The sequence below is a fragment of the Pecten maximus genome, chromosome 6 (assembly GCF_902652985.1).
Source record: "Pecten maximus chromosome 6, xPecMax1.1, whole genome shotgun sequence".
Lineage (NCBI taxonomy): Eukaryota > Metazoa > Mollusca > Bivalvia > Pectinida > Pectinidae > Pecten > Pecten maximus.
In genome coordinates this window covers 3,401,241-3,424,554 of record NC_047020.1, presented here as the reverse complement: position 1 = coordinate 3,424,554, position 23,314 = coordinate 3,401,241, and the positions used below count along the sequence as shown (strand labels likewise).

General features: G+C 43.4%; 1 protein-coding gene across 4 annotated transcripts in view; it reads right to left on the bottom strand.

Moving 5' to 3' along the window:
* The window catches only part of LOC117328741, a 50,645-nt gene that overhangs the window by 20,291 nt on the left and 7,040 nt on the right, over nucleotides 1–23,314 (bottom strand). For 2 of the 4 annotated variants that reach the window (XM_033886255.1, XM_033886256.1), the window contains exon 3: nucleotides 17,442–20,301. The exons of 1 other annotated variant lie outside the window; for it this stretch is intronic. In XM_033886255.1, coding sequence (XP_033742146.1) covers nucleotides 19,070–20,299 — 1,230 coding nt within the window. In that variant the 5' untranslated portion in view covers nucleotides 20,300–20,301 and the 3' untranslated portion in view covers nucleotides 17,442–19,069. Of the gene's footprint in view, nucleotides 1–17,441; nucleotides 20,302–23,314 lie in introns of those variants that run through there. One more of the 4 variants, XR_004533033.1, reaches the window with a different exon arrangement.

Genomic DNA, 23,314 nt, shown 5'->3' with positions numbered 1-23,314 from the left:
GACAAGGACTAACTCAGGCCAATTATCAGGTTAGGGACATGCCAGGAGCTAACTCGACCCATTAACAGGTTAGGGATATGACATGGACTAACTCATGCCGATTACTAGGTTAGGGATATGACAGGGACTAATTCAGGCCCATTACCATGTTAGGAATATGACATGGACTAACTCAGGCCGATTACTAGGTTAGGGATATGACAGGGACTAATTCAGGCCCATTACCAGGTTAGGGATATGACAGGGACTAACTCAGGCCCATTACCAGGTTAGGGATATGACATGGACTAACTCAGGCCCATTGCCAGGTTAGGGATATTACATGGACTAAATCAGACCCATTACCAGGTTAGGGATATGACAGGGACTAACTCAGGCCCATTACCAGGTTAGGGATATGACATGGACTAACTCAGGCCCATTACCAGGTTAGGGATATGACAGGGACTAACTCAGGCCCATTACCAGGTTAGGGATATGACATGGACTAAATCAGACCCATTACCAGGTTAGGGATATGACAGGGACTAACTCAGGCCCATTACCAGGTTAGGGATATGACATGGACTAACTCAGGCCCATTACCAGGTTAGGGATATGACAGGGACTAACTCAGGCCCATTACTAGGTTAGGGATATGACATGGACTAACTCAGGCCCATTACCAGGTTAGGGATATGACATGGACTAACTCAGGCCCATTACCAGGTTAGGGATATGACAGGGACTAACTCAGGCCCATTACCAGGTTAGGGATATGACAGGGACTAACTCAGGCCCATTACCAGGTTAGGGATATGACATGGACTAACTCAGGCCCATTACCAGGTTAGGGATATGACATGGACTAACTCAGGCCCATTGCCAGGTTAGGGATATTACATGGACTAAATGAGGCCCATTACCAGGTTAGGGATATGACATGGACTAACTCAGGCCCATTACCAGGCTAGGGATATGACAGGGACTAACTCGGGCCCATTACTAGGTTAGGGATATGACATGGACTAACTCAGGCCCATTACCAGGCTAGGGATATGACAGGGACTAACTCGGGCCCATTACTAGGCTAGGGATATGACATGGACTAACTCAGGCCCATTACCAGTTTAGGGATACGACATGGACTAACTCAGGCCCATTACCAGGTTAGGGATATGACATGGACTAACTCAGACCCATTACTAGGTTAGGGATATGACATGGACTAACTCAGTCCCATTACTAGGTTAGTGATATGACAGGGACTAACTCAGGCCCATTACCAGGTTAGGGATATGACAGGGACTAACTCAGGCCCATTACTAGGTTAGGGATATGACAGGGACTAATTCAGGCCCATTACTAGGTTAGGGATATGACATGGACTAACTCAGGCCGATTACTAGGTTAGGGATATGACAGGGACTAACTCAGGCCCATTACTAGGTTAGGGATATGACAGGGACTAACTCAGGCCCATTACTAGGTTAGGGATATGACAGGGACTAATTCAGGCCCATTACCAGGTTAGGGATATGACATGGACTAATTCAGGCCCATTGCCAGGTTAGGGATATGACAGGGACTAGCACAGGCCCATTACCAGGTTAGGGATATGACAGGGACTAACTCAGGCCCATTACTAGGTTAGGGATATGACAGGGACTAATTCAGGCCCATTACTAGGTTAGGGATATGACATGGACTAATTCAGGCCCATTGCCAGGTTAGGGATATGACAGGGACTAGCACAGGCCCATTACCAGGTTAGGGATATGACATGGACTAACTCAGGCCCATTACCAGGCTAGGGATATGACAGGGACTAACTCGGGCCCATTACTAGGCTAGGGATATGACATGGACTAACTCAGGCCCATTACCAGTTTAGGGATACGACATGGACTAACTCAGGCCCATTACCAGGTTAGGGATATTACATGGACTAACTCAGACCCATTACTAGGTTAGGGATATGACATGGACTAACTCAGGCCCATTACCAGGTTAGGGATATGACAGGGACTAACTCAGGCCCATTACTAGGTTAGGGATATGACAGGGACTAACTCAGGCCCATTACTAGGTTAGGGATATGACATGGACTAACTCAGGCCCATTACTAGGTTAGGGATATGACAGGGACTAACTCAGGCCCATTACCAGGTTAGGGATATGACAGGGACTAACTCAGGCCCATTACTAGGTTAGGGATATGACAGGGACTAACTCAGGCCCATTACTAGGTTAGGGATATGACATGGGACTAACTCAGGCCCATTACTAGGTTAGGGATATGACAGGGACTAATCAGGCCCATTACCAGGTTAGGGATATGACATGGACTAACTCAGGCCCATTACTCAGGTTAGGGATATGACAGGGACTAACTCAGGCCCATTACTAGGTTAGGGATATTACATGGACTAATCGAGGCCCATTACCAGGTTAGGGATATGACAGGGACTAACTCAGGCCCATTACCAGGTTAGGGATATGACATGGACTAACTCAGGCCCATTACCAGGTTAGGGATATGACAGGGACCTAACTTCAGGCCCATTACTAGGTTAGGGATATGACATGGACTAACTCAGGCCCATTACTCAGGTTAGGGATATGACAGGGACTAACTCAGGCCCATTACAGGTTAGGGATATGACATGGACTAACTCAGGCCCATTACCAGGTTAGGGATATGACATGGACTAACTCAGGCCCATTACCAGGTTAGGGATATGACAGGGACTAACTCAGGCCCATTACCAGGTTAGGGATATGACATGGACTAACTCAGGCCCATTACCAGGTTAGGGATATGACATGGACTAACTCAGGCCCATTACCAGGTTAGGGATATGACATGGACTAACTCAGGCCCATTACCAGGTTAGGGATATGACATGGACTAACTCAGGCCCATTACCAGGTTAGGGATATGACAGGGACTAACTCAGGCCCATTACCAGGTTAGGGATATGACATGGACTAACTCAGGCCCATTACCAGGTTAGGGATATGACAGGGACTAACTCAGGCCCATTACCAGGTTAGGGATATGACATGGACTAACTCAGGCCCATTACCAGGTTAGGGATATGACAGGGACTAACTCAGGCCCATTACCAGGTTAGGGATATGACATGGACTAACTCAGGCCCATTACTAGGTTAGGGATATGACAGGGACTAACTCAGGCCCATTACCAGGTTAGGGATATGACATGGACTAACTCAGGCCCATTACCAGGTTAGGGATATGACATGGACTAACTCAGGCCCATTACCAGGTTAGGGATATGACAGGGACTAACTCAGGCCATTACTCAGGTTAGGGATATGACAGGGACTAACTCAGGCCCATTACCAGGTTAGGGATATGACATGGACTAACTCAGGCCCATTACCAGGTTAGGGATATGACATGGACTAACTCAGGCCCATTACTAGGTTAGGGATATGACAGGGACTAATTCAGGCCCATTACCTAGGTGGATATGACAGGGACTAACTCAGGCCCATTACTAGTTAGGGATATGACCGGGACTAACTTCAGGCCCCATTACCTAGGTTAGGGATATGGACATGGACTAACTCAGGCCATTACCAGGTTAGGGATATGACATGGACTAAATCAGGACCCATTACCAGGTTAGGGATATTACATGGACTAACTCAGGACCCATTACCAGGTGAGGGATATGACAGGACTAACTCAGGCCCATTACCAGGTTAGGGATATGACATGGACTAACTCAGGCCCATTACCAGGTTAGGGATAATGACAGGACTAACTCAGGCCCATTACCAGGTTAGGGATATGACATGGACTAACTCAGGCCCATTACCAGGTTAGGGATATGACAGGGACTAACTCAGGCCATTACCAGGTTAGGGATATGACATGGACTAACTCAGGCCCATTACCAGGTTAGGGATATGACATGGGACTAACTCAGGCCCATTACCAGGTTAGGGATATGACATGGACAACTCAGGCCCATTACCAGGTTAGGGATATGACATGGACTAACTCAGGCCCATTACCAGGTATGGGATATGCAGGGACTAATTCAGGCCCATTGCCAGGTTAGGGATATGACAGAGACTAGCACAGGCCCATTACCAGGTTAGGGATATGACATGGACTAACTCAGGCCCATTACCCAGGTTAGGGATATGACATGGACTAACTCAGGCCCATTGCCAGGTTAGGGATATGACATGGACTAAATGAGGCCCATTACCAGGTTAGGGATATGACATTGGACTAACTCAGGCCCATTGCCAGGTTAGGGATATTACATGGACTAAATGAGGCCCATTACCAGGTTAGGGATATGACATGGACTAACTCAGGCCCATTACCAGGCTAGGGATATGACAGGGACTAACTCGGGCCCATTACTAGGTTAGGGATATGACATGGACTAACTCAGGCCCATTACCAGGCTAGGGATATGACAGGGACTAACTCGGGCCCATTACTAGGCTAGGGATATGACATGGACTAACTCAGGCCCATTACCAGTTTAGGGATACGACATGGACTAACTCAGGCCCATTACCAGGTTAGGGATATGACATGGACTAACTCAGACCCATTACTAGGTTAGGGATATGACATGGACTAAATCAGGCCCATTACTAGGTTAGGGATATGACATCGACTAACTCAGGCCCATTACCAGGTTAGGGATATGACAGGGACTAACTCAGACCCATTATCAGGTTAGGGATATTACATGGACTAACTCAGGCCCATTACCAGGTAAGGGACATGCCAAGGACCAACTCAGGCCCATTACCAGGTATGGGATATGACAAGGACTAACTCAGGCCAATTATCAGGTTAGGGACATGCCAGGAGCTAACTCGACCCATTAACAGGTTAGGGATATGACATGGACTAACTCAGGCCGATTACTAGGTTAGGGATATGACAGGGACTAATTCAGGCCCATTACCAGGTTAGGGATATGACATGGACTAACTCAGGCCCATTACTAGGTTAGAGATATGACAGGGACTAACTCAGGCCCATTACCAGGTTAGGGATAAGACATGGACTAACTCAGGCCGATTACTAGGTTAGGGATATGACAGGGACTAATTCAGGCCCATTACCAGGTTAGGGATATGACATGGACTAACTCAGGCCCATTACTAGGTTAGAGATATGACAGGGACTAACTCAGGCCCATTACCAGGTTAGGGATATGACATGGACTAAATCAGACCCATTACCAGGTTAGGGATATGACATGGACTAACTCAGGGCCATTACCGGGTTAAGGGATACGACAGGGACCAAATCAGGCCCATTACCAGGTTAGGGATATGACATGGACCAACTCAGGCCCATTACCAGGTTAGGGATAAGACAGGATCTAACTCAGTCCCATTACTAGGTTAGTGATATGACAGGGACTAACTCAGGCCCATTACCAGGTTAGGGATATGACAGGGACTAATTCAGGCCCATTACTAGGTTAGGGATATGACATGGTCTAATTCAGGCCCATTACCAGGTTAGGGATATGACATGGACTAACTCAGGCCCATTACTAGGTTAGAGATATGACAGGGACTAACTCAGGCCCATTACCAGGTTAGGGATAAGACATGGACTAACTCAGGCCGATTACTAGGTTAGGGATATGACAGGGACTAATTCAGGCCCATTACCAGGTTAGGGATATGACATGGACTAACTCAGGCCCATTACTAGGTTAGAGATATGACAGGGACTAACTCAGGCCCATTACCAGGTTAGGGATATGACATGGACTAACTCAGGGCCATTACCGGGTTAAGGGATACGACAGGGACCAAATCAGGCCCATTACCAGGTTAGGGATATGACATGGACCAACTCAGGCCCATTACCAGGTTAGGGATAAGACAGGATCTAACTCAGTCCCATTACTAGGTTAGTGATATGACAGGGACTAACTCAGGCCCATTACCAGGTTAGGGATATGACAGGGACTAACTCGGGCCCATTACTAGGTTAGGGATATGACAGGGACTAATTCAGGCCCATTACTAGGTTAGGGATATGACATGGACTAACTCAGGCCGATTACTAGGTTAGGGATATGACAGGGACTAACTCGGGCCCATTACTAGGTTAGGGATATGACAGGGACTAATTCAGGCCCATTACTAGGTTAGGGATATGACATGGACTAATTCAGGCCCATTGCCAGGTTAGGGATATGACAGGGACTAGCACAGGCCCATTACCAGGTTAGGGATATGACATGGACTAACTCAGGCCCATTACCAGGTTAGGGATATGACAGGGACTAACTCAGGCCGATTACTAGGTTAGGGATATGACAGGGACTAATTCAGGCCCATTACCAGGTTAGGGATATGACATGGACTAACTCAGGCCCATTACTAGGTTAGAGATATGACAGGGACTAACTCAGGCCCATTACCAGGTTAGGGATAAGACATGGACTAACTCAGGCCGATTACTAGGTTAGGGATATGACAGGGACTAATTCAGGCCCATTACCAGGTTAGGGATATGACATGGACTAACTCAGGCCCATTACTAGGTTAGAGATATGACAGGGACTAACTCAGGCCCATTACCAGGTTAGGGATATGACATGGACTAAATCAGACCCATTACCAGGTTAGGGATATGACATGGACTAACTCAGGGCCATAACCGGGTTAAGGGATACGACAGGGACCAAATCAGGCCCATTACCAGGTTAGGGATATGACATGGACCAACTCAGGCCCATTACCAGGTTAGGGATAAGACAGGATCTAACTCAGTCCCATTACTAGGTTAGTGATATGACAGGGACTAACTCAGGCCCATTACCAGGTTAGGGATATGACAGGGACTAACTCGGGCCCATTACTAGGTTAGGGATATGACAGGGACTAATTGAGGCCCATTACTAGGTTAGGGATATGACATGGACTAACTCAGGCCGATTACTAGGTTAGGGATATGACAGGGACTAACTCAGGCCCATTACTAGGTTAGGGATATGACAGGGACTAATTCAGGCCCATTACTAGGTTAGGGATATGACATGGACTAATTCAGGCCCATTGCCAGGTTAGGGATATGACAGGGACTAGCACAGGCCCATTACCAGGTTAGGGATATGACATGGACTAACTCAGGCCCATTACCAGGTTAGGGATATGACATGGACTAACTCGGGCCCATTACTAGGTTAGGGATATGACATGGACTAACTCAGGCCCATTACCAGGTTAGGGATATGACAGGGACTAACTCAGGCCCATTATCAGGTTAGGGATATTACATGGACTAACTCAGGCCCATTACCAGGTAAGGGACATGCCAAGGACTAACTCAGGCCAATTATCAGGTTAGGGACATGCCAGGAGCTAACTCGACCCATTAACAGGTTAGGGATATGACAGGGACTAATTCAGGCCCATTACCAGGTTAGGAATATGACATGGACTAACTCAGGCCGATTACTAGGTTAGGGATATGACAGGGACTAATTCAGGCCCATTACTAGGTTAGGGATATGACAGGGACTAACTCAGGCCCATTACCAGGTTAGGGATATGACATGGACTAACTCAGGCCCATTGCCAGGTTAGGGATATTACATGGACTAAATCAGACCCATTACCAGGTTAGGGATATGACAGGGACTAACTCAGGCCCATTACCAGGTTAGGGATATGACATGGACTAACTCAGGCCCATTACCAGGTTAGGGATATGACAGGGACTAACTCAGGCCCATTACCAGGTTAGGGATATGACATGGACTAAATCAGACCCATTACCAGGTTAGGGATATGACAGGGACTAACTCAGGCCCATTACCAGGTTAGGGATATGACATGGACTAACTCAGGCCCATTACCAGGTTAGGGATATGACAGGGACTAACTCAGGCCCATTACCAGGTTAGGGATATGACATGGACTAACTCAGGCCCATTACCAGGTTAGGGATATGACATGGACTAACTCAGGCCCATTACCAGGTATGGGATATGACAGGGACTAATTCAGGCCCATTGCCAGGTTAGGGATATGACAGGGACTAGCACAGGCCCATTACCAGGTTAGGGATATGACATGGACTAACTCAGGCCCATTACCAGGTTAGGGATATGACATGGACTAACTCAGGCCCATTGCCAGGTTAGGGATATTACATGGACTAAATGAGGCCCATTACCAGGTTAGGGATATGACATGGACTAACTCAGGCCCATTGCCAGGTTAGGGATATTACATGGACTAAATGAGGCCCATTACCAGGTTAGGGATATGACATGGACTAACTCAGGCCCATTACCAGGCTAGGGATATGACAGGGACTAACTCGGGCCCATTACTAGGTTAGGGATATGACATGGACTAACTCAGGCCCATTACCAGGCTAGGGATATGACAGGGACTAACTCGGGCTCATTACCAGGTTAGGGATATGACATGGACTAACTCAGGCCCATTACCAGGTTAGGGATATGACAGGGACTAACTCAGGCCCATTACTAGGTTAGGGATATGACATGGACTAAATCAGACCCATTACCAGGTTAGGGATATGACAGGGACTAACTCAGGCCCATTACCAGGTTAGGGATATGACATGGACTAACTCAGGCCCATTACCAGGTTAGGGATATGACAGGGACTAACTCAGGCCCATTACCAGGTTAGGGATATGACATGGACTAACTCAGGCCCATTACCAGGTTAGGGATATGACATGGACTAACTCATGCCCATTACCAGGTATGGGATATGACAGGGACTAATTCAGGCCCATTGCCAGGTTAGGGATATGATAGGGACTAGCACAGGCCCATTACCAGGTAAGGGACATGCCAAGGACCAACTCAGGCCCATTGCCAGGTATGGGATATGACAAGGACTAACTCAGGCCAATTATCAGGTTAGGGACATGCCAGGAGCTAACTCGACCCATTAACAGGTTAGGGATATGACATGGACTAACTCATGCCGATTACTAGGTTAGGGATATGACAGGGACTAATTCAGGCCCATTACCATGTTAGGAATATGACATGGACTAACTCAGGCCGATTACTAGGTTAGGGATATGACAGGGACTAATTCAGGCCCATTACTAGGTTAGGGATATGACAGGGACTAACTCAGGCCCATTACCAGGTTAGGGATATGACATGGACTAACTCAGGCCCATTGCCAGGTTAGGGATATTACATGGACTAAATCAGACCCATTACCAGGTTAGGGATATGACAGGGACTAACTCAGGCCCATTACCAGGTTAGGGATATGACATGGACTAACTCAGGCCCATTACCAGGTTAGGGATATGACAGGGACTAACTCAGGCCCATTACCAGGTTAGGGATATGACATGGACTAAATCAGACCCATTACCAGGTTAGGGATATGACAGGGACTAACTCAGGCCCATTACCAGGTTAGGGATATGACATGGACTAACTCAGGCCCATTACCAGGTTAGGGATATGACAGGGACTAACTCAGGCCCATTACCAGGTTAGGGATATGACATGGACTACCTCAGGCCCATTACCAGGTTAGGGATATGACATGGACTAACTCAGGCCCATTACCAGGTATGGGATATGACAGGGACTAATTCAGGCCCATTGCCAGGTTAGGGATATGACAGGGACTAGCACAGGCCCATTACCAGGTTAGGGATATGACATGGACTAACTCAGGCCCATTACCAGGTTAGGGATATGACAGGGACTAACTCAGGCCCATTACCAGGTTAGGGATATGACATGGACTAACTCAGGCCCATTACCAGGTTAGGGATATGACATGGACTAACTCATGCCCATTACCAGGTATGGGATATGACAGGGACTAATTCAGGCCCATTGCCAGGTTAGGGATATGATAGGGACTAGCACAGGCCCATTACCAGGTAAGGGACATGCCAAGGACCAACTCAGGCCCATTACCAGGTATGGGATATGACAAGGACTAACTCAGGCCAATTATCAGGTTAGGGACATGCCAGGAGCTAACTCGACCCATTAACAGGTTAGGGATATGACATGGACTAACTCATGCCGATTACTAGGTTAGGGATATGACAGGGACTAATTCAGGCCCATTACCATGTTAGGAATATGACATGGACTAACTCAGGCCGATTACTAGGTTAGGGATATGACAGGGACTAATTCAGGCCCATTACTAGGTTAGGGATATGACAGGGACTAACTCAGGCCCATTACCAGGTTAGGGATATGACATGGACTAACTCAGGCCCATTGCCAGGTTAGGGATATTACATGGACTAAATCAGACCCATTACCAGGTTAGGGATATGACAGGGACTAACTCAGGCCCATTACCAGGTTAGGGATATGACATGGACTAACTCAGGCCCATTACCAGGTTAGGGATATGACAGGGACTAACTCAGGCCCATTACCAGGTTAGGGATATGACATGGACTAAATCAGACCCATTACCAGGTTAGGGATATGACAGGGACTAACTCAGGCCCATTACCAGGTTAGGGATATGACATGGACTAACTCAGGCCCATTACCAGGTTAGGGATATGACAGGGACTAACTCAGGCCCATTACCAGGTTAGGGATATGACATGGACTAACTCAGGCCCATTACCAGGTTAGGGATATGACATGGACTAACTCAGGCCCATTACCAGGTATGGGATATGACAGGGACTAATTCAGGCCCATTGCCAGGTTAGGGATATGACAGGGACTAGCACAGGCCCATTACCAGGTTAGGGATATGACATGGACTAACTCAGGCCCATTACCAGGTTAGGGATATGACATGGACTAACTCAGGCCCATTGCCAGGTTAGGGATATTACATGGACTAAATGAGGCCCATTACCAGGTTAGGGATATGACATGGACTAACTCAGGCCCATTGCCAGGTTAGGGATATTACATGGACTAAATGAGGCCCATTACCAGGTTAGGGATATGACATGGACTAACTCAGGCCCATTACCAGGCTAGGGATATGACAGGGACTAACTCGGGCCCATTACTAGGTTAGGGATATGACATGGACTAACTCAGGCCCATTACCAGGCTAGGGATATGACAGGGACTAACTCGGGCCCATTACTAGGCTAGGGATATGACATGGACTAACTCAGGCCCATTACCAGTTTAGGGATACGACATGGACTAACTCAGGCCCATTACCAGGTTAGGGATATGACATGGACTAACTCAGACCCATTACTAGGTTAGGGATATGACATGGACTAACTCAGGCCCATTACTAGGTTAGGGATATGACATCGACTAACTCAGGCCCATTACCAGGTTAGGGATATGACAGGGACTAACTCAGACCCATTATCAGGTTAGGGATATTACATGGACTAACTCAGGCCCATTACCAGGTAAGGGACATGCCAAGGACCAACTCAGGCCCATTACCAGGTATGGGATATGACAAGGACTAACTCAGGCCAATTATCAGGTTAGGGACATGCCAGGAGCTAACTCGACCCATTAACAGGTTAGGGATATGACATGGACTAACTCGGGCCCATTACTAGGTTAGGGATATGACATGGACTAACTCAGGCCCATTACCAGGTTAGGGATACGACATGGACTAACTCAGGCCCATTACCAGGTTAGGGATATGACATGGACTAACTCAGGACCCATTACCAGGTTAGGGATATGACATGGACTAACTCAGGCCCATTACTAGGTTAGGGATATGACATCGACTAACTCAGGCCCATTACCAGGTTAGGGATATGACAGGGACTAACTCAGACCCATTACTAGGTTAGGGATATGACATGGACTAACTCAGGCCCATTACCAGGTAAGGGATATGACATGGACTAACTCAGGCCCATTACCAGGTTAGGGATATGACATGGACTAACTCAGGCCATTACCAGGTTAAGGGATATGACAGGGACCAAATCAGGCCCATTACCAGGTTAGGGATATGACATGGACCAACTCAGGCCCATTACTAGGTTAGGGATAAGACAGGATCTAACTCAGTCCCATTACTAGGTTAGTGATATGACAGGGACTAACTCAGGCCCATTACCAGGTTAGGGATATGACAGGGACTAACTCAGGCCCATTACTAGGTTAGGGATATGACAGGGACTAATTCAGGCCCATTACTAGGTTAGGGATATGACATGGACTAACTCAGGCCCATTACTAGGTTAGAGATATGACAGGGACTAACTCAGGCCCATTACCAGGTTAGGGATATGACATGGACTAAATCAGACCCATTACCAGGTTAGGGATATGACATGGACTAACTAAGGGCCATTTCCGGGTTAAGGGATATGACAGGGACCAAATCAGGCCCATTACCAGGTTAGGGATATGACATGGACCAACTCAGGCCCATTACCAGGTTAGGGATAAGACAGGATCTAACTCAGTCCCATTACTAGGTTAGTGATATGACAGGGACTAACTCAGGCCCATTACCAGGTTAGGGATATGACAGGGACTAACTCAGGCCCATTACTAGGTTAGGGATATGACAGGGACTAATTCAGGCCCATTACTAGGTTAGGGATATGACATGGACTAACTCAGACCGATTACTAGGTTAGAGATATGACAGGGACTAACTCAGGCCCATTACTAGATTAGGGATATGACAGGGACTAACTCAGGCCCATTACCAGGTATGGGATATGACAGGGACTAATTCAGGCCCATTGCCAGGTTAGGGATATGACAGGGACTAGCACAGGCCCATTACCAGGTTAGGGATATGACATGGACTAACTCAGGCCCATTACCAGGTTAGGGATATGACATGGACTAACTCAGGCCCATTGCCAGGTTAGGGATATTACATGGACTAAATGAGGCCCATTAGCAGGTTAGGGATATGACATGGACTAACTCAGGCCCATTGCCAGGTTAGGGATATTACATGGACTAAATGAGGCCCATTACCAGGTTAGGGATATGACATGGACTAACTCAGGCCCATTACCAGGCTAGGGATATGACAGGGACTAACTCGGGCCCATTACTAGGTTAGGGATATGACATGGACTAACTCAGGCCCATTACCAGGCTAGGGATATGACAGGGACTAACTCGGGCCCATTACTAGGCTAGGGATATGACATGGACTAACTCAGGCCCATTACCAGTTTAGGGATACGACATGGACTAACTCAGGCCCATTACCAGGTTAGGGATATGACATGGACTAACTCAGACCCATTACTAGGTTAGGGATATGACATGGACTAACTCAGGCCCATTACTAGGTTAGGGATATGACATCGACTAACTCAGGCCCATTACCAGGTTAGGGATATGACAGGGACTAACTCAGACCCATTATCAGGTTAGGGAATATTACATGGACTAACTCAGGCCCATTACCAGGTAAGGGACATGCCAAGGACCAACTCAGGCCCATTACCAGGTATGGGATATGACAAGGACTAACTCAGGCCAATTATCAGGTTAGGGACATGCCAGGAGCTAACTCGACCCATTAACAGGTTAGGGATATGACATGGACTAACTCAGGCCGATTACTAGGTTAGGGATATGACAGGGACTAATTCAGGCCCATTACCAGGTTAGGGATATGACATGGACTAACTCAGGCCCATTACTAGGTTAGAGATATGACAGGGACTAACTCAGGCCCATTACCAGGTTAGGGATATGACATGGACTAAATCAGACCCATTACCAGGTTAGGGATATGACATGGACTAACTCAGGGCCATTACCGGGTTAAGGGATATGACAGGGACCAAATCAGGCCCATTACCAGGTTAGGGATATGACATGGACCAACTCAGGCCCATTACCAGGTTAGGGATAAGACAGGATCTAACTCAGTCCCATTACTAGGTTAGTGATATGACAGGGACTAACTCAGGCCCATTACCAGGTTAGGGATATGACAGGGACTAACTCAGGCCCATTACTAGGTTAGGGATATGACAGGGACTAATTCAGGCCCATTACTAGGTTAGGGATATGACATGGACTAACTCAGGCCGATTACTAGGTTAGGGATATGACAGGGACTAACTCAGGCCCATTACTAGGTTAGGGATATGACAGGGACTAATTCAGGCCCATTACTAGGTTAGGGATATGACATGGACTAATTCAGGCCCATTGCCAGGTTAGGGATATGACAGGGACTAGCACAGGCCCATTACCAGGTTAGGGATATGACATGGACTAACTCAGGCCCATTACCAGGTTAGGGATATGACAGGGACTAACTCGGGCCCATTACTAGGTTAGGGATATGACATGGACTAACTCAGGCCCATTACCAGGTTAGGGATATGACAGGGACTAACTCAGGCCCATTATCAGGTTAGGGATATTACATTGACTAACTCAGGCCCATTACCAGGTAAGGGACATGCCAAGGACCAACTCAGGCCCATTACCAGGTATGGGATATGACAAGGACTAACTCAGGCCAATTATCAGGTTAGGGACATGCCAGGAGCTAACTCGACCCATTAACAGGTTAGGGATATGACATGGACTAACTCATGCCGATTACTAGGTTAGGGATATGACAGGGACTAATTCAGGCCCATTACCAGGTTAGGAATATGACATGGACTAACTCAGGCCGATTACTAGGTTAGGGACATGACAGGGACTAATTCAGGCCCATTACTAGGTTAGGGATATGACAGGGACTAACTCAGGCCCATTACCAGGTTAGGGATATGACATGGACTAACTCAGGCCCATTACCAGGTTAGGGATATGACAGGGACTAACTCAGGCCCATTACCAGGTTAGGGATATGACATGGACTAAATCAGACCCATTACCAGGTTAGGGATATGACAGGGACTAACTCAGGTCCATTACCAGGTTAGGGATATGACATGGACTAACTCAGGCCCATTACCAGGTTAGGGATATGACAGGGACTAACTCAGGCCCATTACCAGGTTAGGGATATGACATGGACTAACTCAGGCCCATTACCAGGTTAGGGATATGACATGGACTAACTCATGCCCATTACCAGGTATGGGATATGACAGGGACTAATTCAGGCCCATTGTCAGGTTAGGGATATGATAGGGACTAGCACAGGCCCATTACCAGGTTAGGGATATGACATGGACTAACTCAGGCCCATTACCAGGTTAGGGATATGACATGGACTACCTCAGGCCCATTGCCAGGTTAGGGACATTACATGGACTAAATGAGGCCCATTACCAGGTTAGGGATATGACATGGACTAACTCAGGCCCATTGCCAGGTTAGGGATATTACATGGACTAAATGAGGCCCATTACCAGGTTAGGGATATGACATGGACTAACTCAGGCCCATTACCAGGTTAGGGATATGACAGGGACTAACTCAGGCCCATTATCAGGTTAGGGATATTACATGGACTAACTCAGGCCCATTACCAGGTAAGGGACATGCCAAGGACCAACTCAGGCCCATTACCAGGTATGGGATATGACAAGGACTAACTCAGGCCAATTATCAGGTTAGGGACATGCCAGGAGCTAACTCGACCCATTAACAGGTTAGGGATATGACATGGACTAACTCATGCCGATTACTAGGTTAGGGATATGACAGGGACTAATTCAGGCCCATTACCAGGTTAGGAATATGACATGGACTAACTCAGGCCGATTACTAGGTTAGGGACATGACAGGGACTAATTCAGGCCCATTACTAGGTTAGGGATATGACAGGGACTAACTCAGGCCCATTACCAGGTTAGGGATATGACATGGACTAACTCAGGCCCATTACCAGGTTAGGGATATGACAGGGACTAACTCAGGCCCATTACCAGGTTAGGGATATGACATGGACTAAATCAGACCCATTACCAGGTTAGGGATATGACAGGGACTAACTCAGGCCCATTACCAGGTTAGGGATATGACATGGACTAACTCAGGCCCATTACCAGGTTAGGGATATGACAGGGACTAACTCAGGCCCATTACCAGGTTAGGGATATGACATGGACTAACTCAGGCCCATTACCAGGTTAGGGATATGACATGGACTAACTCATGCCCATTACCAGGTATGGGATATGACAGGGACTAATTCAGGCCCATTGCCAGGTTAGGGATATGATAGGGACTAGCACAGGCCCATTACCAGGTTAGGGATATGACATGGACTAACTCAGGCCCATTACCAGGTTAGGGATATGACATGGACTAACTCAGGCCCATTGCCAGGTTAGGGATATTACATGGACTAAATGAGGCCCATTACCAGGTTAGGGATATGACATGGACTAACTCAGGCCCATTGCCAGGTTAGGGATATTACATGGACTAAATGAGGCCCATTACCAGGTTAGGGATATGACATGGACTAACTCAGGCCCATTACCAGGCTAGGGATATGACAGGGACTAGCTCGGGCCCATTACTAGGTTAGGGATATGACATGGACTAACTCAGGCCCATTACCAGGCTAGGGATATGACAGGGACTAACTCGGGCCCATTACTAGGTTAGGGATATGACATGGACTAACTCAGGCCCATTACCAGTTTAGGGATACGACATGGACTAACTCAGGCCCATTACCAGGTTAGGGATATGACATGGACTAACTCAGACCCATTACTAGGTTAGGGATATGACATGGACTAACTCAGGCCCATTACTAGGTTAGGGATATGACATCGACTAACTCAGGCCCATTACCAGGTTAGGGATATGACAGGGACTAACTCAGACCCATTATCAGGTTAGGGATATTACATGGACTAACTCAGGCCCATTACCAGGTAAGGGACATGCCAAGGACCAACTCAGGCCCATTACCAGGTATGGGATATGACAAGGACTAACTCAGGCCAATTATCAGGTTAGGGACATGCCAGGAGCTAACTCGACCCATTAACAGGTTAGGGATATGACATGGACTACATGTAACTCATGCCGATTACTAGGTTAGGGATATGACAGGGACTAATTCAGGCCCATTACCAGGTTAGGAATATGACATGGACTAACTCAGGCCGATTACTAGGTTAGGGATATGACAGGGACTAATTCAGGCCCATTACTAGGTTAGCGATATGACAGGGACTAACTCAGGCCCATTACCAGGTTAGGGATATGACATGGACTAAATCAGACCCATTACCAGGTTAGGGATATGACATGGACTAACTCAGGCCCATTACCGGGTTAGGGATATGACAGGGACCAAATCAGGCCCATTACCAGGTTAGGGATATGACAGGGACTAACTCGGGCCCATTACCAGGTTAGGGATATGACATGGACTAACTCAGGCCCATTAACATACCTCAGAACTACATTGTATAATATGTTCATCAAAGTCACACTTCATTAAAATACCTCAGTAACTACATTGTATAATATGTTCATCAAAGTCACACTTCATTAACATACCTCAGTAACTACATTGTATAATATGTTCATCAAAGTCAGACTTTATTTAATAACATAACTCAGTAAATTGATTGTATAATATGTTCATCAAAGTCACACTTCATTAACATACCTCAGTAACTTGAGTGTATAATATGTTCATCAAAGTCACACTTTATTAACATACCTCAGTAACTACATTGTATAATATGTTCATCAAAGTCACACTTCATTAAAATACCTCAGTAACTACATTGTATATGTTCATCAAAGTCACACTTTATTTGATAACATACCCCAGTAACTACATTGTATAATATGTTCATCAAAGTCACACTTTATTTGATAACATACCCCAGTAACTACATTGTATAATATGTTCATCTAAGTCACACTTCTTTAACATACCTCAGTAACTACATTGTATAATATGTTCATCAAAGTCACACTTCATTAGCATACCTCAGTAACTACATTGTATAATATGTTCATCAAAGTCACACTTTATTAACATAGCTCAGTAACTACATTGTATATGTTCATCAAAGTCACATTTCATTAGCATACCTCAGTAACTACATTGTATAATATGTTCATCAAAGTCACACTTCATTAGCATACCTCAGTAACTACATTGTATATGTTCATCAAAGTCACACTTCATTAACATACCTCAGTAACTTGATTGTATAATATGTTCATCAAAGTCACACTTCATTAGCATACCTCAGTAACTACATTGTATAATATGTTCATCAAAGTCACACTTTATTAACATACCTCAGTAAATTGATTGTATAATATGTTCATCAAAGTCACACTTCATTAACATACCTCAGTAACTTGAGTGTATAATATGTTCATCAAAGTCACACTTTATTAACATACCTCAGTACCTACATTGTATAATATGTTCATCAAAGTCACACTTCATTAGCATACCTCAGTAACTACATTGTATAATATGTTCATCAAAGTCACACTTCATTAACATACCTCAGTAACTACATTGTATATGTTCATCAAAGTCACACTTTATTTGATAACATACCTCAGTAACTACATATCAATCAGGTAATATTTATTTTTTTTGACAGATATTTTAAATGACGTCATGTTGAAATATCTGTCAAAAAATGCCAATCATACACCAGTGAACAACAAAAAATAACAATTATTTCTTATATTTACATTTCAAAACTATTTTTCAACGTAATCTTTGAAAAAAAATCATAAGAAACAGTATTCTACGTTCGTTATACGTAGTGACGAAACAGCTGAATAATCGATGTAACAGCTAACAGATAGTTCCAATTTGGCGGGAAAGGTAATCAAGTACACAAGTACACAAAATATAGTTCCACACAAATTCATTATTTCAATCATCATGAAAGAAAAATATTGAAATGTTGTCTTCAATTTTACAATTATTAACAAGTTTTAAAGTTGATAAAACATTATTTCAGGTGTAATCAAACGCGATTTTATATTCACACTTCTGCATTGGCACCGTCAACAATGTACTGTATGTATTCAATTGTTCACCTAGGAATGAACGCTAATTTTGTTATAACCTTCATATAGAGAACACACAGTGGAAATGTAAATATATATATAATAAAATCGTAAATGCTGTTTGGTAGCGTATACCAACGTGCTCGCACTTTAAACTCTACGCAGTAAATCTAAGTTGTATTCGATAGCTTTCTGTTCCTTGGGGAATTTCCCTTCCTTGGCAAACCTCAATGCTTTCGTAGCTAGTTCAATGGCCTCGGGGTAGTTAGTATTTTCTTTCACCTGAGCTAATCGTGACATAACCGCATAATATACCATTTTAGCCCGTAACTCCATCCTGTTCCACAGAGAAGGTCGATGCAATTCTTTTAGTAGTTTCTCTGTTTCTTCTATGTGACGATCTGTAATCTTGTTATCGCCAATAACATTTAGAAACACGCCCATATCCAGCCACATGTGCGCTTTCTTCAGAAGAAATATTCTCTTGAAGTCATTGCTGATTGTGTCTGATTCTGTGCTGAAGTGTGTAATTACACTATTACCAAGTTTTGAAAGTTCGTCTTTGTCAATCCTCGACCTGTCACGTTCATGTCTCAGCAACAAGAAGTTAAACTTGATGTAGAGAACCAGTCCCGTTTCCCTACATGCTGGAAGGAGCTCCATCTTGTGCTCAGCATCTTCGATATAAGTGAGGGCGTCTTCTAGAGTACCGCCCGCCATCACCAGCGCAGACGAGTACCGCGCTAAGTATAAAACGTCAGGCGCTATAGGACATGATGTGTGAGCAGACATTAGCTGTACTTTGTCCAATATGTCACCTTCTAACTTTATCTTTTCATAAAACACCCGCCGTCGCTCGATTTCAGCATCATAAGCTGCGTGACAGAAGTCGGCTGCTCTCTGTCGCTGCTGGTCATTGTACTTGGTCCTGTTGTGTTTTATATGGTCCCAGTCATTGATGGCCTTTTCGTAGCTTTTCTGAAAAGTTACAAAATCCTTTTCGTGTGAACACCGTTTCATTTTATGCCGGAACTCTCCCACCTCTTTCCTTCTTTCAGTGAAAAGGTTAATCTTTCTCTGTTGATGGACAACATCATTTTGTTCACTGGCGTGTGAAAGTGCTTTCTCTAAATCATCAGCTAAAAAGGAATAACTTTCTTCGTGCCTCAGACATTCTATGAACTGTTCAAATGAACAGTTGTCCTTTAGAAACAAGAGCATTTTCTTGACACGTTCTGGCCGACATTGCTCATCATCAAGGTAGTCCTCCTCGTAAACTATTTCTTTTTCAAACAGAAATGGAATCATATACTTTGTATCCAATGTTTCCATTAAGATGGTATGGTGTTTCCTGAGGATACGGCGCTCGGTGTCATCCATACCTAATGGAAAGTACAGAAAAAAACCCATAAAAACCGTGTTAAATATTTCTAGTAGTCTTTCGACTAGACTAGACCCTGTCTCTAGAATATCATGATTATCAATAAAAGTGAGCCTTTTGAATTTGGTTTGTAGGACATGTCTGATTCTACATTCTAAGTTTTAACATAGCAATTCTTCACAAAAAAGATCTTAAGGGCTCGTCGCCAGTCTTTCTTTCGACATCCTGTACTTTATTTCTTAAAAAAAACCCCAAACAAATCTAGATCAAATCTAGATCAAATAAAGCTTAAATTCAGGTCATATCTAGGTCAAATCTACGTCAAATCCAGGTCAAATACAAGTCATGTTCTCTAAATGAGCCATATGGACAAGCATCGAACACTTTCGATTCATATCGCACAAAGAAATGGAATATTCCCCTAAATCATCATCATGTTGACCAAAAAACTGCCCTTTAGCATCATCTAAGCAGGGTATGTTTTTGCTTAATTGTAACTCCGATACTAGGAACAATCTCGTGAATATCAAATCACCTGTACCATGTAAACAGGTTTCTTCTCGCTTGAATGTTTCGACGAATTCAGCCTCGAATGAAAACAAACACCCTTCAGCTAATAGAGAGAGAGACGTACTTTGTCCCATGAGTGCCAATAGTCTATTGGAAACTCTAGTCTGACTCAACAAATATACTTGCACTGTTGTTTATAAAAAAAACACACGTACTAAATAACTGCACGTTTTGAAATCGAATCCGACAAATACTAGGTAGATTTATGAATAGCAGAAAAAACTTTGGTCCAAACATAACAAGTTCATGTCCAAACGACTCTAACGGAGATCGTCTATAAATACATGATCAGGGTTGTTCAATATGCATGATGGTATCTTAACAGGTTATGGAGTATCTCTATTTTACATATGATACAATTATAGTATCTTAACAGGTTATGGAGTATCTCTATTTTACATATGATACAATTATAGTATCTTAACAGGTTATGGAGTATCTCTATTTTACATAAGATACAATTATAGTATCTTAACAGGTTATGGAGTATCTCTATTTTACATATGATACAATTATAGTATCTTAACAGGTTATGGAGTATCTCTATTTTACATATGATATAATTATAGTATCTTAACAGGTTATGGAGTATCTCTATTATACATATGATACAATTATAGTATCTTAACAGGTTATGGAGTATCTCTATTTTACATATGATACAATTATAGTATCTTAACAGGTTATGGAGTATCTCTATTTTACATATGATACAATTATAGTATCTTAACAGGTTATGGAGTATCTCTATTTTACATATGATACAATTATAGTATCTTAACAGGTTATGGAGTATCTCTATTTTACATATGATACAATTATAGTATCTTAACAGGTTATGGAGTATCTCTATTTTACATATGATATAATTATAGTATCTTAACAGGTTATGGAGTATCTCTATTTTACATAAGATACAATTATAGTATTTTAACAGGTTATGACGTATCTCTATTTTACATATGATACAATTATAGTATTTCAATAGTATGGTGTATCTCTATTTTACATATGATACAATTATAGTATTCTTAACAGGTTATGGAGTATCTCTATTTTACATCAGATACAATTATAGTATCTTAACAGGTTATGGTGTATCTCTATTATACATATGATATAATTATAGTATCTTAACAGGTTATGGAGTATCTCTATTTTACATATGATATAATTATAGTATCTTAACAGGTTATGGAGTATCTCTATTTTACATATGATTTAATTATAGTATCTTAACAGGTTATGGAGTATCTCTATTTTACATAAGATATAATTATAGTATCTTAACAGGTTATGGTGTATCTCTATTTTACATATGATACAATTATAGTATCTTAACAGGTTATGGAGTATCTCTATTTTACATCAGATACAATTATAGTATCTTAACAGGTTATGGAGTATCTCTATTTTACATATGATACAATTATAGTATCTTAACAGGTTATGGACTATCTCTATTTTACATACGATATAATTATAGTATCTTAACAGGTTATGGAGTATCTCTATTTTACATACGATATAATTATAGTATCTTAACAGGTTATGGAGTATCTCTATTTTACATACGATATAATTATAGTATCTTAACAGGTTATGGAGTATCTCTATTTTACATATGATACAATTATAGTATCTTAACAGGTTATGGAGTATCTCTATTTTACATATGATACAATTATAGTATCTTAACAGGTTATGGAGTATCTCTATTTTACATACGATATAATTATAGTATCTTAACAGGTTATGGAGTATCTCTATTTTACATATGATATAATCATAGTATCTTAACAGGTTATGGTGTATCTCTATTTTACATATGATACAATTATAGTATCTTAACAGGTTATGGACTATCTCTATTTTACATACGATATAATTATAGTATCTTAACAGGTTATGGGGTATCTCGATTTCACATTAGATACAATTATAATATTTTAACAGGTTGTGGAGTATCTCTATTTCACATTAGATACAATTATAATATTTTAACAGGTTATGGAGTATCTCTATTTTACATATGATATAATTATAGTATCTTAACAGGTTATGGAGTATCTCTATTTTACATATGATACAATTATAGTATTTTAATAGTATGGTGTATCTCTATTTTACATATGATACAATTATAGTATCTTAATAGTATGGTGTATCTCTATTTTACATAAGATACAATCATAGTATTTTAACAGGTTATGGTGTATCTTTAATTTTGCACATGCGAGTATTGGAACAAACCGACTCGTGCTGATTAAAAGCACTGCCATATCATATATAATATTACCTGTCAATTACGGTACTTACTTGACAAACCGGAAGTAGATTATATACATGTAGTATGTGTTACGATTCTGTGAAATTCTCCCACAAGATTATTCACTTCCATACTGGTCAAAATGATCGGTAGTCTTCGACACAAACTAATCAAT